This window comes from Aotus nancymaae, unplaced genomic scaffold (assembly GCF_030222135.1).
Source record: "Aotus nancymaae isolate 86718 unplaced genomic scaffold, 86718_ANA_hifiasm-v0.15.2.pri h1tg000067l, whole genome shotgun sequence".
Lineage (NCBI taxonomy): Eukaryota > Metazoa > Chordata > Mammalia > Primates > Aotidae > Aotus > Aotus nancymaae.
The window spans coordinates 1,165,047-1,177,116 of record NW_026988482.1 but is presented as its reverse complement, the minus strand read 5'-3'; the positions used below and the strand labels follow the sequence as shown (position 1 = coordinate 1,177,116).

General features: G+C 48.5%; 1 protein-coding gene across 3 annotated transcripts in view; it reads right to left on the bottom strand.

Moving 5' to 3' along the window:
* Positions 1-12,070, bottom strand: part of USP13 (ubiquitin specific peptidase 13) — a 154,544-nt gene that overhangs the window by 81,946 nt on the left and 60,528 nt on the right. For all 3 annotated transcript variants that reach the window (XR_010338916.1, XR_010338917.1, XM_064366828.1), the window contains 2 exons: positions 2,607-2,701; positions 1,108-1,295 (listed from right to left, as the gene is read on the bottom strand). Coding sequence is in view for 1 of the 3 variants with exons in the window: in XM_064366828.1 (XP_064222898.1) it covers positions 1,108-1,295; positions 2,607-2,701 (283 nt within the window). In the remaining 2 variants the exon portion in view is untranslated. The remainder of the gene's footprint in view (positions 1-1,107; positions 1,296-2,606; positions 2,702-12,070) is intronic.

Here is a 12,070-nt window from a genome sequence, read left to right as displayed (position 1 = left end):
AAAATAAATAAATAAATAAACTTAATAGTTAAAAAATACAGTTAAAAGGAATTATTAGAAAAGTGAAATGCCAATTGTAAGACACAACAGCAATGTCAAACTGTCACGTCAGTTTCCCCACGCTCACTCCCTACTTCCAAACTTACACCGGCAGCACGAGGCACAGCGCCAGCCGATGCGCCACACTGTGAGTAGCCAACGGCGGAGGTCCTAACTCCCTGAGGACACTCCAGCCCACCACGAGGGAGACACTAACCAGACCAATCACGGGATCGCCCCCAGCGCATCTGCAGGAGGAAACCGGCAAATCTGCTCTGAAGATTAATGGTTAATATATTCTTGGTACGTAGGGTGATGGTCAAAAAGCAGAAATCCTTATTAATAACAAAGCCCTGTACGGTCTTTTTCAGTTCACAAAGCTCTTCTTATCTCACCTGATCCCCATAACACTCGGCAAGTGTTCTCACCCAGTCTCTGCAGAAGGTGGGCCTCAGAAAAAGTGGCAAAAGGTCCTGAAGCCATACAGATGGGCTTTCCAGTGTACTGAGCGGACTGGACCAAGAGGGGCAGGGTGGGGCTGCAGGGCCAGGGCTGCATGGGGGGCACTTATACTCTCTGGAACTGCAGGATGCTGGCTGGATCTAGAGGGGCAGGGCGAGGGCACCACGCCCGGGTCTGCATGGGGGGCACTTATACTCTCTGGAATTCCAGGATGCTGGCTGGATCTAGAGGGGCAGGGCGAGGGCAGCACGCCCGGGTCTGCATGGGGGGCACTTATACTCTCTGGAATTCCAGGATGCTGGCTGGATCTAGAGGGGCAGGGCGGGGCTGCTGCCCGGGTCTGCATGGGGGACACTTATACTCTCTGGAACTGCAGGATGCTGGCTGGATCTAGAGGGGCAGGGCGGGGCTGCTGCCCAGGTCTGCATGGGGGACACTTATACTCTCTGGAACTGCAGGATGCTGGCTGGATCTAGAGGGGCAGGGCGGGGCTGCACGCCCGGGTCTGCATGGGGTGCACTTATACTCTCTGGAACTGCAGGATGTTGGCTGGATCTAGAGGGGCAGGGCGGGGCTGCTGCCCAGGTCTGCGTGGGGGGCACTTACGCTCTCTGGAACTCCGGGATGCTGAAGATGGCCTGCATGACAGAGCTGAGGTAGCAGCTGTTGCCCAGGTTCTTCAGCCCCGTGTAGCCGGGACCATACATCGGCTTCAGCTTCGTGCCCGACTCCTGGATCACCTCCCACTCACTGACCCTTGGCTTCATATCATTGTCCTGGAGCCCATTCTCTGTCTGAGACAAAGTCATCAACAAGAAACAACCTTCAATGTGATTCCCATTCAAAGGTCATGTCCCATTAATTATTTCTAATATCATAGGATGTTTCTGCCATTTTTTCCCATTACATAGAGAAATAAACAATGTAAATAAAAAAGGCTGAGAGACGGTGATGGTGGTACAGCAGTGTGAATGTACGTAATGCCAGTAACGCCATGCTTAGAAACAGTTAAAATGGTAGGCTTCAGATTATATACACTTTACCACAATTTTAAAACACACATGAAAAAGATTTTAAAGAGAAGCTGGGCGCAGTGGCTCATACCTGTAATCCCAGCACTTTGGGAGGCTGAGGCAGGCAGATCACCTGAGGTCAAGAATTCGAGACCAGCCTGGCCAACATGGTGAAACCCTGTCTCTACTAAAAATACAAAAATTAGCTGGGCATGGTGGCACGCGCCTGTAGTCCCAGCTACTCGAGAGACTGAGGCAGGAGAATGGCTTGAACCCAGGAGGCAGAGGTTGCAGTGAGCTGAAATTGTGCCACTGCACTGCAGCCTGGGTGACAAGAATGAAACTCCGTCTCAAAAAAAAAACAAACAGATTTTAAAGAGAGAAAAACTGTAAGGGAAAGAGATAAAAGGAGGATGAAGAACAAATAGGAATCAAAAAAGAAGCAAGTAGACTAAATTCAAGGCAGTATTCAATGCAACACAGCAAAGGAAAAGGCCAGGCAGCCGGAGAGGATGTGGAATAAAACGCTGAGGCTTGAGAGTGCCTTGAAAGCGGAGGGAGGTGTGAAGAAGGCGGAGAAAAGCAGAAATGAGAGACAGAGGGCAGGAAGGTGAAGAGAGGGAGGCGGCCTGGAAGGAAAGGGCTACACGAATGCACATTTAAATCCTTAAAGAGAAAATGATTCGAAAACGCAGCGTGAAAGGAAGCAGCCCTTCTCCCCCAACAGTCACGTGTTGGTTTATTCGCCCTGTCCCTAGGAGCCTGGCTTCCCTTCCTGAAATTAATTAAAGCGATGTTGGCCACAGATAATTTAAAGGTCATCTCCCCACACCATCTGCCTTTCGTGAACAATGAATGATTCACACAACTAACTGCCCATCAAAGGAGGCTGATTTTGCAAGTAAACTCTAAGTCAACGAAAAGAAAACACCTCTTCATTAAATGCACGAAGGAAACGCCAACAGTGGAAAGCTATAACCTGTAAAGTGAAGACCCCTGTTAGAGGAATTATACAGGAAATAGACCAAGCGGCTCCCGTGTCCTCCCACCCCGCCACATGCAAGCTGGAAGCGGAAACGAAACAGGCCTCACCCCGTGCATGTGAAGCATGTCGATTCCAAAATGCGCCAAGTGCTTGGCCAGATGAGGGTCCGAAACAGGTTCTTCTTCTTGAAAAGAGTAAACATCTAGCGGGCGAAGGGAAAATGAGCAGCGGTCAATCGTCAAGTCCCTGAAGAGCCAACAGGTATTTTGAACTCCCACTGTCCACCAGCTTTGGGCTACGTCACCGAACACAACGAAAACTTTCTGACGTTCAAGAAGGGGAAAGATGAATGATAATAAATACTACGGAGGCATTTTTGTAAATATACCCATATATCAGTTCTTTGGACATTTTGGAAAGTTTTTAAGTTTCTAAAACAAGAAAAAATAAAAGAACAGTATGTAAAGTTAAAGGTACGTAAACATAAATGCCGACCACTCAACGTTTCGAACCAGAACCACAGGGGCCTAACTCTGACCTCATCCACCGACGGCGGGGGACCTCGGGGGGCAGAGAGGACACGCAGGCCCTCGGGCAGCTCGCTCCATCCAAGACAAAACCAAATTCGGCCGTGAACCCTCCAGGTCCTCCCGCCCGCCCCTCGCGCCCCCCTGCGTCCCGCCCGCCCCTCGCGCCTCCGCGTCCCGCCTGCCCAGCCTCCCTTCTTTCCTACCTTCCTGTCCACTCCTCACAGAGCCCGTGAGAGGTCTGTGAGGACTGTGGCACCCCGCGAGTGGGTTCGCCTCGTAGCACACATAGAAAATGAGCATACTTGGTATTCCAGGTATACCGAGGACTCAGCCGTCCCGCCCGGCCCTGCTGCCCCAGGGCTCCACATCCCAGCAGGCTGAGAGGCACCAGTGTTGCTAAACCCTGTGCTGAGGGGGGCGGACTCTTTCCTCAGGATCTAATCCCACCTGACAACAGGAGGCTTCTGACTGAACCTGTCTTCTCAAAGTGGGGGGCAGGGACTCAAAGCAGCAGCCTCACCTGGGAGCTCACTGGACATCCAGAATCTTGGGCCCCGCCCAAGCCTACTGAATGAGAATCTGCATTTTTAACAAGATCCTGGGTGCACAGTGGGGTTGGAGGACTGTTTAGTTTTCCAAAACCGTCCAACGCGCTGCCCTATCCATCCTCACACACAGTGTGGCAACAAACACAGAACAGACATCTCCAAGCCCATCCTCAGATGAGGAAAAGAGGCTCCTCAAGGGTAGGTGATTTTTGCCTTAAATCCCACATGTGGCCCAGAACCCAGCTAGTCCAACTCCTGGCCCAGTCTTCTTCCCTCTACAGCACAATATTTATATCTGCGCAATACACAGGTATATCAGAACACCAGTCGTGCACGGTGGCTCACATCTATAATCCCAGTACTTGGGGGAACCAAAGCAGGAGGACCACTGGAGGCCACAGTGAGCTGCGATGATGCCGCTGCACTCTAGCCTGGGGGACAGTGAGCCGCGATGATGCCGCTGCACTCTACCTGGGGGACAGTGAGCCGCGATGATGCCGCTGCACTCTACACCTGGGGGACAGTGAGCCGCGATGATGCCGCTGCACTCTACCTGGGGGACAGTGAGCTGCGATGATGCCGCTGCACTCTACACCTGGGGGACAGTGAGCCGCGATGATGCCGCTGCACTCTACACCTGGGGGACAGTGAGCTGCGATGATGCCACTGCACTGTAGCCTGGGGGACAGAGAGGGACCCTGTCTCTAAAAAAAAAAGGGAGAAAAAAAGAGTGTTTCAAAAGAAGGAAAAAGAAAAAAAGAAAATATCTATTTATGTATCAGAACAGGACACCAACAGACTTGGTGAAGAAGCCCCCTAGGCCCTTAAAAGGAATGAAGCGTCAACACCCACAATTTCTTCACTCTCAGATTTGAAAACCAAAATCTCTAACACGGAAGATGGATCTGGAGATAACATTCTTTGGGACAGTGTAAGTCCCACGCCCTGGAACGTCAGCAGGGGAAGAAAAGCGATGCACAGAAGCTATGGGGAACTTCTGTCCCACACCCAGGTATACGGAGACTCACTGCTCCCAAAAGAAAATATTACTAAGTGAAACACTGTATAGCTTTCTTCTCTGCTCCTCTTCCCCCGGGGGCCCATTATAAGTGTGGATAGCAGCCCTCATATTTTTTAAATATAATTCAGTGCTCCCAAAAGCAAAACAAAAGACAAAATCTCAGCCCAATTAAGAAGAAAATTCCCCCAAAAATTAAATATTAATAAAACAAGCAAAAACCTTTGAACTAGTAACTTGAAACAAATACATCAATAGTATTTTTGCTCTATGACAGGGGACCAAAAAATTCCACTCGAATACTAGCCAGAAGGTGCAAATGGCACTCCCTGGGCGCTTTACTTCAGGGAGATAGTCTGAAGACTTACGCCTTTAAGCCCCCGATGACCAGGGCTGTATTTGGAATAATAGAACTGCCGCAAGTGAACGAGCGGCACTGGCCTGGGATTTTGGAATCAGTGAGAACCACACAGCCCTCCACCATTCGTAACGCATTAGGCTCTGGTGACACTGAGAAAATCACGTTTCATACCTCCCGTTATTCAGTGCTCCAAAGATATGACCTGACTTGGTCAAACGCTACAGCTATTTCTCATCCCACAGACAAAAGCAGTTTAGTGAGTAACATACAGGAAACCTGCAAATGAACTGTGACCGTCAAACTTGGTAATCATGAAGCATTTATAAATACGCAGTCAGAGAAGGAAGTCTCCAGTGGCCTCCGTGGCTGAACACGCTGCGTTGTACGTTCTTTGCCGGGAAGCTCGTTTCATTCCCGACCTCACCTCAGCAAACGCAGGTCTTAGCGCAGAAACTGCGGCAGTAACCAGGCAACTGCTGACAAGAATCACCCTTCACGTTCCCCAACTTGGCCTAAAACCTGAAGCCAAGACCACGGTCAGGAAGTTCAGAGGGATCCTCCCAGGAACAGCCCAAGCAGCGTCTCATGAGTAACTGCGTTCATTTCAGAAGTAAACCTGTCATCGTTTCAAGTTAAATGACAAACTAAACCAGGAAGAACGTAAGGCAGCAATCCAGCAGCAGAAGAAAAAGGACTTTAAAAAAAGTTTTGAACAAGAATATCGCATTTGTGTGATAAGCCTGCTAGAAAACAGTATCTGCAGTAAGCTTAATCAAGGATAAAATAATAATAAAAAAAGATTAATTAAGGAAAAGCTTAGAGAGCAGAGACAGAGAGAAATGAACCAGGAGCAAGGCTGAGAATCTCTAAGAAACCAGATCAAAGTGGTAATAACCATTTGTAATCTCTGAATGGGAAGATTTCTTTTTTTCTCTCTCTTCTGTTTTGTCTAAATGTATTACATTTTGATGGAAAAAAGGTTTTCTAAGTAATTCCCAGAGATGAATGTGACGCTGCTGAATGGTACACTGCTAGGACTAGCGTGCCTGGCATGGGTCATCCCTGCCAATCACGCATTCATTGTGGTCAGCAACTATTAACTGAATGCCAAATACGTACATATCCTGAGGACATCATGTTAAATAAGTCTCTTCCCTCCTAAGTTTAAAGTTTAATATTTCAAATGGTCTGACAAGAAATGCTGGCTTGGTGTGAAGGAGCGCATGCTTTAGTCACGTTACTTAATGCCCTTTCCTAGGCCTCAGAAAATGCAGGAATCCAGATTCTCCCTCTAGATTCCCCTACAGGAAAGTAGAAGGGAGAGGAGGTAAAGATATCCTTTGACAAGTCCTGTGTTAAAACTGCTGTCATCCCAGCACTTTGGGAGGCCGAGGTGGGTGGATCACCTGAGGTCAGGAGTGCGAGACCAGCCTGACCAATACGGTGAAAGCCCATCTCTACTAAAAATACAAAAATTAGCCGGGTGTGGTGAAACCTGCCTATAATCCCAGCTATTCGGGAGGCTGAGGCAGGAGAATCAGTTGAACCTGGGAGGCGGAGGAAGCCGTGAGCCGAGATCGTGCCACTGCACTCTAGCCTGGTGACAGAGAGAGACTGTCTCAAAAAAAAAAAAGCTAGGGAAGCCAGCTTTGGTGATCTCTCACAAGTGGAGAGAAAGCAAAGCTCCTGGTCAAACGCCAAGCAAGGGTCAGTGCAGCTCTGTCACCCCAACTCCATGCCCCACCAGCACACATCTGTGTGTCTCTAAGCCGTCCACCACAGACAGGAAATAAGAAACACAGGACGACTCTGCAACTACACTAGCAAAATAAACGCAAAACGCATCAGGCCAGCAGGAAGAATCTCTTCAAAGAGAGAACAGGCTGTAATCCCTGGACTTCTAGAGGCTGAGGCAGGAGGATAGCTTGAACCCAGGAGTTGGAGACCAGCCTGGGCAATATAGTGAGACCCTGTCTCAGTTTAAAAAAAGAGAGAGAGGGAGAACAGGGCTAGGCACAGTGGCTCACATCTATCATCCCAGCACTTTGGGAGGCCAAGGCAAGAGGATCATTTGAGCCCAGGAGTTCAAGGCCAGCCTGGGCAACATAGTAAGACTCCATTTCTACAAAAAATGAAAAGAAAATATGGGGTGTTGACAAGCATCTGTGCTCCCCGCACGTGGGAAGCTGAGCTCAGAGGCTCCCTTGAGCCCAGGAGGTCATCCAGCCTGGACAACAGAGGGAGATCCTGCCTCAAAAAAAAAGGAAAAGGAAAAGAGAGAGAGAGAGAGCCAGTGATAACTGCCAGAACAGAGACTAGACTGCAGTCAGGAAGAGGAAAAAGATGTCAATAAAATAGAAAAAAGAAAAGAAAAACGGTCAATCAGAGGAGCCAATATTCTCTTCCTTCTGTCAATTTCTGAGACAGGGTCTCACTATACTGCCCAGGCTGGCCTCAAATCCTGGCCGAAGCCATCATCAAAACACAGCCTCCAAAACGGAAGCAGATGTTGTTGGCGTGTTTTCCTCCATTTGCTTGTTGCATAATATTTGCTGAGCGCCTACTATGTGTGAGGGACACTAAGAGATGGTAGATATAACAGCACCCAAGAAATGCAGCATTAGGCTCTGCTGTCCTGGGTGGCCATCATTCAATAAACTGTCACAGGGTCTCGTGAAAACTACCCTGAGGAAGGAGCACGAAGGACCGCAGAGGCACACAGGAGGGGCCCAGACCAGGCCAGAGCTAAGATGAAGTACTCCATGCCTGATTCCACACCCGGGCTGGGGACACTCCAGGGACTAAGATGAAGTACTCAATGCCCCGATTCCACACCGGGGCTGGGGACACTCCAGGGACTAAGATGAAGTACTCCATGCCCCGATTCCACACCTGGGCTGGGGACACTGCAGGGACTAAGATGAAGTACTCCATGCCCCGATTCCACACCTGGGCTGGGGACACTCCAGGGACTAAGATGAAGTATTCCATGCCCTGAATCCACACCTGGGGTTGGGGACACTCCAGGAACTAAGATGAAGTACTCCATGCCCCGATTCCACACCTGGGCTGGGGACACTCCAGGGACTAAGATGAAGTACTCCATGCCCTGATTCCACATCGGGGCTGGGGACACTCAAGGGACTAAGTTGAAGTACTTCATGCCCCGAATCCACACCTGGGGTTGGGGACAATCAAGGGGCTAAGATGAAGTACTCCATGCCCAGATTACATACCTGGGGCTGGGGACACTCAAGGGACTAAGATGAAGTACTCCATGCCCCGATTCCAGACCTGGGCTGGGGACACTCAAGGGACTAAGTTGAAGTACTCCATGCCCCGATTCCACACCCGGGCTGGGGACACTCCAGGGACTAAGATGAAGTACTCCATGCCCCGAATCCTCACCTAGGCTGGGGACACTCCAGGGACTAAGATGAAGTACTCCATGCCCAGATTACACACCTGGGGCTGGGGACACTCAAGGGACTAAGATGAAGTACTCCATGCCCCGATTCCAGACCTGGGCTGGGGACACTCAAGGGACTAAGATGAAGTACTCCATGCCCCGATTCCACACCTGGGCTCGGGATACTCCAGAGACTAAGATGAAGTACTCCATGCCCCAATTCCACACCGGGGCTGGGGACACTCCAGGGACTAAGATGAAGTACTCCATGCCCCGATTCCACACCTGGGGCTGGGGACACTCCAGGGACTAAGATGAAGTACTCCATGCCCCGATTCCACACCTGGGGTTGGGGACACTCCAGGGACTAAGATGAAGTACTCCATGCCCCGATTCCACACCGGGGCTGGGGACACTCCAGGGACTAAGATGAAGTACTCCATGCCCCGATTACACACCTGGGCTGGGGACACTCCAGGGACTAAGATGAAGTACTCCATGCCCCGATTCCACACCTGGGCTGGCGACACTCCAGGGACTAAGATGAAGTACTCCATGCCCCGAATCCACACCTGGGGTTGGGGACAATCAAGGGACTAAGATGAAGTACTCCATGCCCCGATTCCACACCTGGGCTAGGGACACTCCAGGGACTAAGATGAAGTACTCCATGCCTCGATTACACACCTGGGGCTGGCGACACTCAAGGGACTAAGATGAAGTACTCCATGCCCCAATTCCACACCTGGGCTGGGGACACTCCAGGGACTAAGATGAAGTACTCCATGTCCCGATTCCACACCTGGGGCTCGGGACACTCCAGGGACTAAGATGAAGTACTCCATGCCCCGAATCCACAACTGGGGCTGGGGACACTCCAGGGACTAAGATGAAGTACTCCATGCCCCGATTCCACACCTGGGCTGGGGACACTCCAGGGACTAAGATGAAGTACTCCATGCCCCGATTCCACAACTGGGTTGGGGACACTCCAGGGACTAAGATGAAGTACTCCATGCCCCGAATCCACAACTGGGGCTGGGGACACTCAAGCGAGCTTATGGCCAGGTCAGGGGTAAGGAAAACCGAAGAAGAAAGATCACCTTGAGGTGCTCGCAGAGCTGATGGAATAGGCAATTTCACAGCTGTCTTGGGCACCTCAGGAAGACTCTCCTCCAATCACCTAATTCACCAAAGCGTCTTCTGGGTAAACTGGTTTCCTGATAGAAGAAAAACACACCCTATCCTGCCTGCGTCCTGCTCTACCCTTTCCACCAAGAACCTCGTCCTCGCCTCGCCAGAACAATGTGTCCTCCCGATTGGAAAGCTCTTTGTTTGTTCATGTAGCGAACTGTTTCTTGTCTGTTTGTTGCTGTACCCATGGGGACACGGAGTAGGGTTTCATACGGGGCCCGTTCTTCCTACGCACGCCACACTCTGGCCTAGACTGAGGGACCACAGCTTCTTTGAAAAACTAAGTCTAAGTTGAAACCCCAAGGATGAGGAGCAGTGTCTCAGAGGACAAATATATCCTTATCGTGGGAAAGGAAATCAGTCATGAGATCACACTACCATTAAATGCTCGAGTCCAAACCTTCTTGGATCCCACATTCACCAAGCAATCTTCTAAATATAATTCCGCTTCCCACGGGGAAGGAATGCACTGACCAAGCGGACATCAACGTCCTACTTACCGGCAGTGTGGCTCTCATCGTGAACTGAAAAACAAACGCCCTGGCTTTGAGGCTTTGTCTCCTGTGTGCTGAGCTGGCCTGCGTGACCCCAGCGCGTGTGGACGATCAAACCGTCAGTCATGGAACCTTCACCAGGAGACAGCTACCCCAGACAGAGGGCACCCTACCCCGGGCCTCAGTGTCCACAGGACTCATCGTTACACATTTAAGAAAGCTTTAAGCAGGTTTTTTTAAATTTATGTGGCTTTTAAATAAACAGTAAGTTACAGCTAGCTGTCTATTAAACAGACTTAAAGGAAACCAAAATAGAATGTATATATCCCATAAACTAATATGAAATTACAATTAGGCAGAAAATAATCACTTTTATTAAAACCAACTCTGCACAACACATGCAGGAATCGAAGCCTGATCTTTTTCAGTCAACGTTATTTTAGCTAAATGAATTCACAACCCTCATCACGGCGTGTGCGATCTGCATTGCTGCCGCCAATGTTTTATATGTTCTATGATGACACAGAAGTACGTATTCAAATCCTGTCAATTCTACGACAAGATAAACCTTAAAGGTGCTTTCTTCTTCACAAAACAACGACAACTATGGAAGATAATTCTTAATAATCAAAGAGTTCTTAAAAAACAATTTTTAAAAACCTAAACCTACAAGAAAATTGGCCCAAGAAACTCGCAAAAAAGAACTACAAATGGCCAAGAATACTAAGAAAAATATTCAGCCTCACTAGTAATGCAAATTAAAACAAGATGCCAGATTAGCAAAGGTTACTTTCTTTAAGTCTTAATACAAAAAGTTGTCAAGGATTTGTTGAAATGGATACTGTCATATACTGCTGATGAGAATGGAAATTATTACAACTGTTTAAAAGAGAATCTTGACAACTGAAAATTTAGAAGATGCAACTCTTTGTCATAGAAATTTATTCTAAATAAATAACTAGACAAACACAAAAAATTTGCATATATTCAAGGATGTTCATCAAAATAGAAAAAAAATTGTAACACTCACTGAATAGTGAAATAATTTATGAAACCATCATAAAATACTGAAGAATATTTAATAACATAGAAAAACATAATGTTAAATAGAAAAAATAAGTAATAAAACTTTATACAGTATGATCCAACTTTTGTAAAAATGTGAGGTGGATGTGTGTGTGTACGTGTGTGTATATGTGTGAATCGATTAACTCTTTAAAAAAAGACGGAAGGCCGGGCGTGGTGGCTCAAGCCTGTAATCCCAGCACTTTGGGAGGCCGAGGTGGGTGGATCACAAGGCCAAGAGATCGAGACCATCCTGGTCAACACGGTGAAACCCTGTCTCTACTAAAAATACAAAAGTTAGCTGGGCACAGTGGCGCATGCCTGTAATCCCAGCTACTCAGGAGGCTGAGGCAGGAGAATTGCCTGAACCCAGGAGGCGGAGGTTGCGGTGAGCCGAGATTGCGCCATTGCACTCCAGCCTGGGTAACAAGAGCGAAACTCCGTCTCAAAAAAAAAAAAAAAAAAAAAAGACGGAAGTGAAATATCTACATTACTAACAGGGACTAGTCTAGAGGGAGGTATTACTACTAGTTTGTATTAATTTATCTAAACCTTCATCTCTGTTTTCTACAGATGTTACACTGAGTTTCTGTTTGTTGCATAATCAAGATGAAAATACAAAACTTCCTTAGCTGGGTGCAGTGGCTTACACCTGCAATCCCAGCACTTTGGGAGGCCGAGGCTGGCAGATCACCTGAAGTCGGGAGTTCGAGACCAGCCTGGAAAATGTGGTGAAACCCCATCTCTACTAAAAATACAAAAATTAGCCAGGTGTGGTGGTGGGTACCTGTAATCCCATCTACTTGGGAGGCTGAGGCAGGAGAATCGCTTGAACCTGGGAGGCAGAGGTTGCAGTGAGCCGAGATCACACCACCGCATTCTAGCCTGGGTGACAGAGCGAGACTGTCTCAAAAAAAAAAAAATTGTACAGCTGTGTAATGTATTTGTGTTT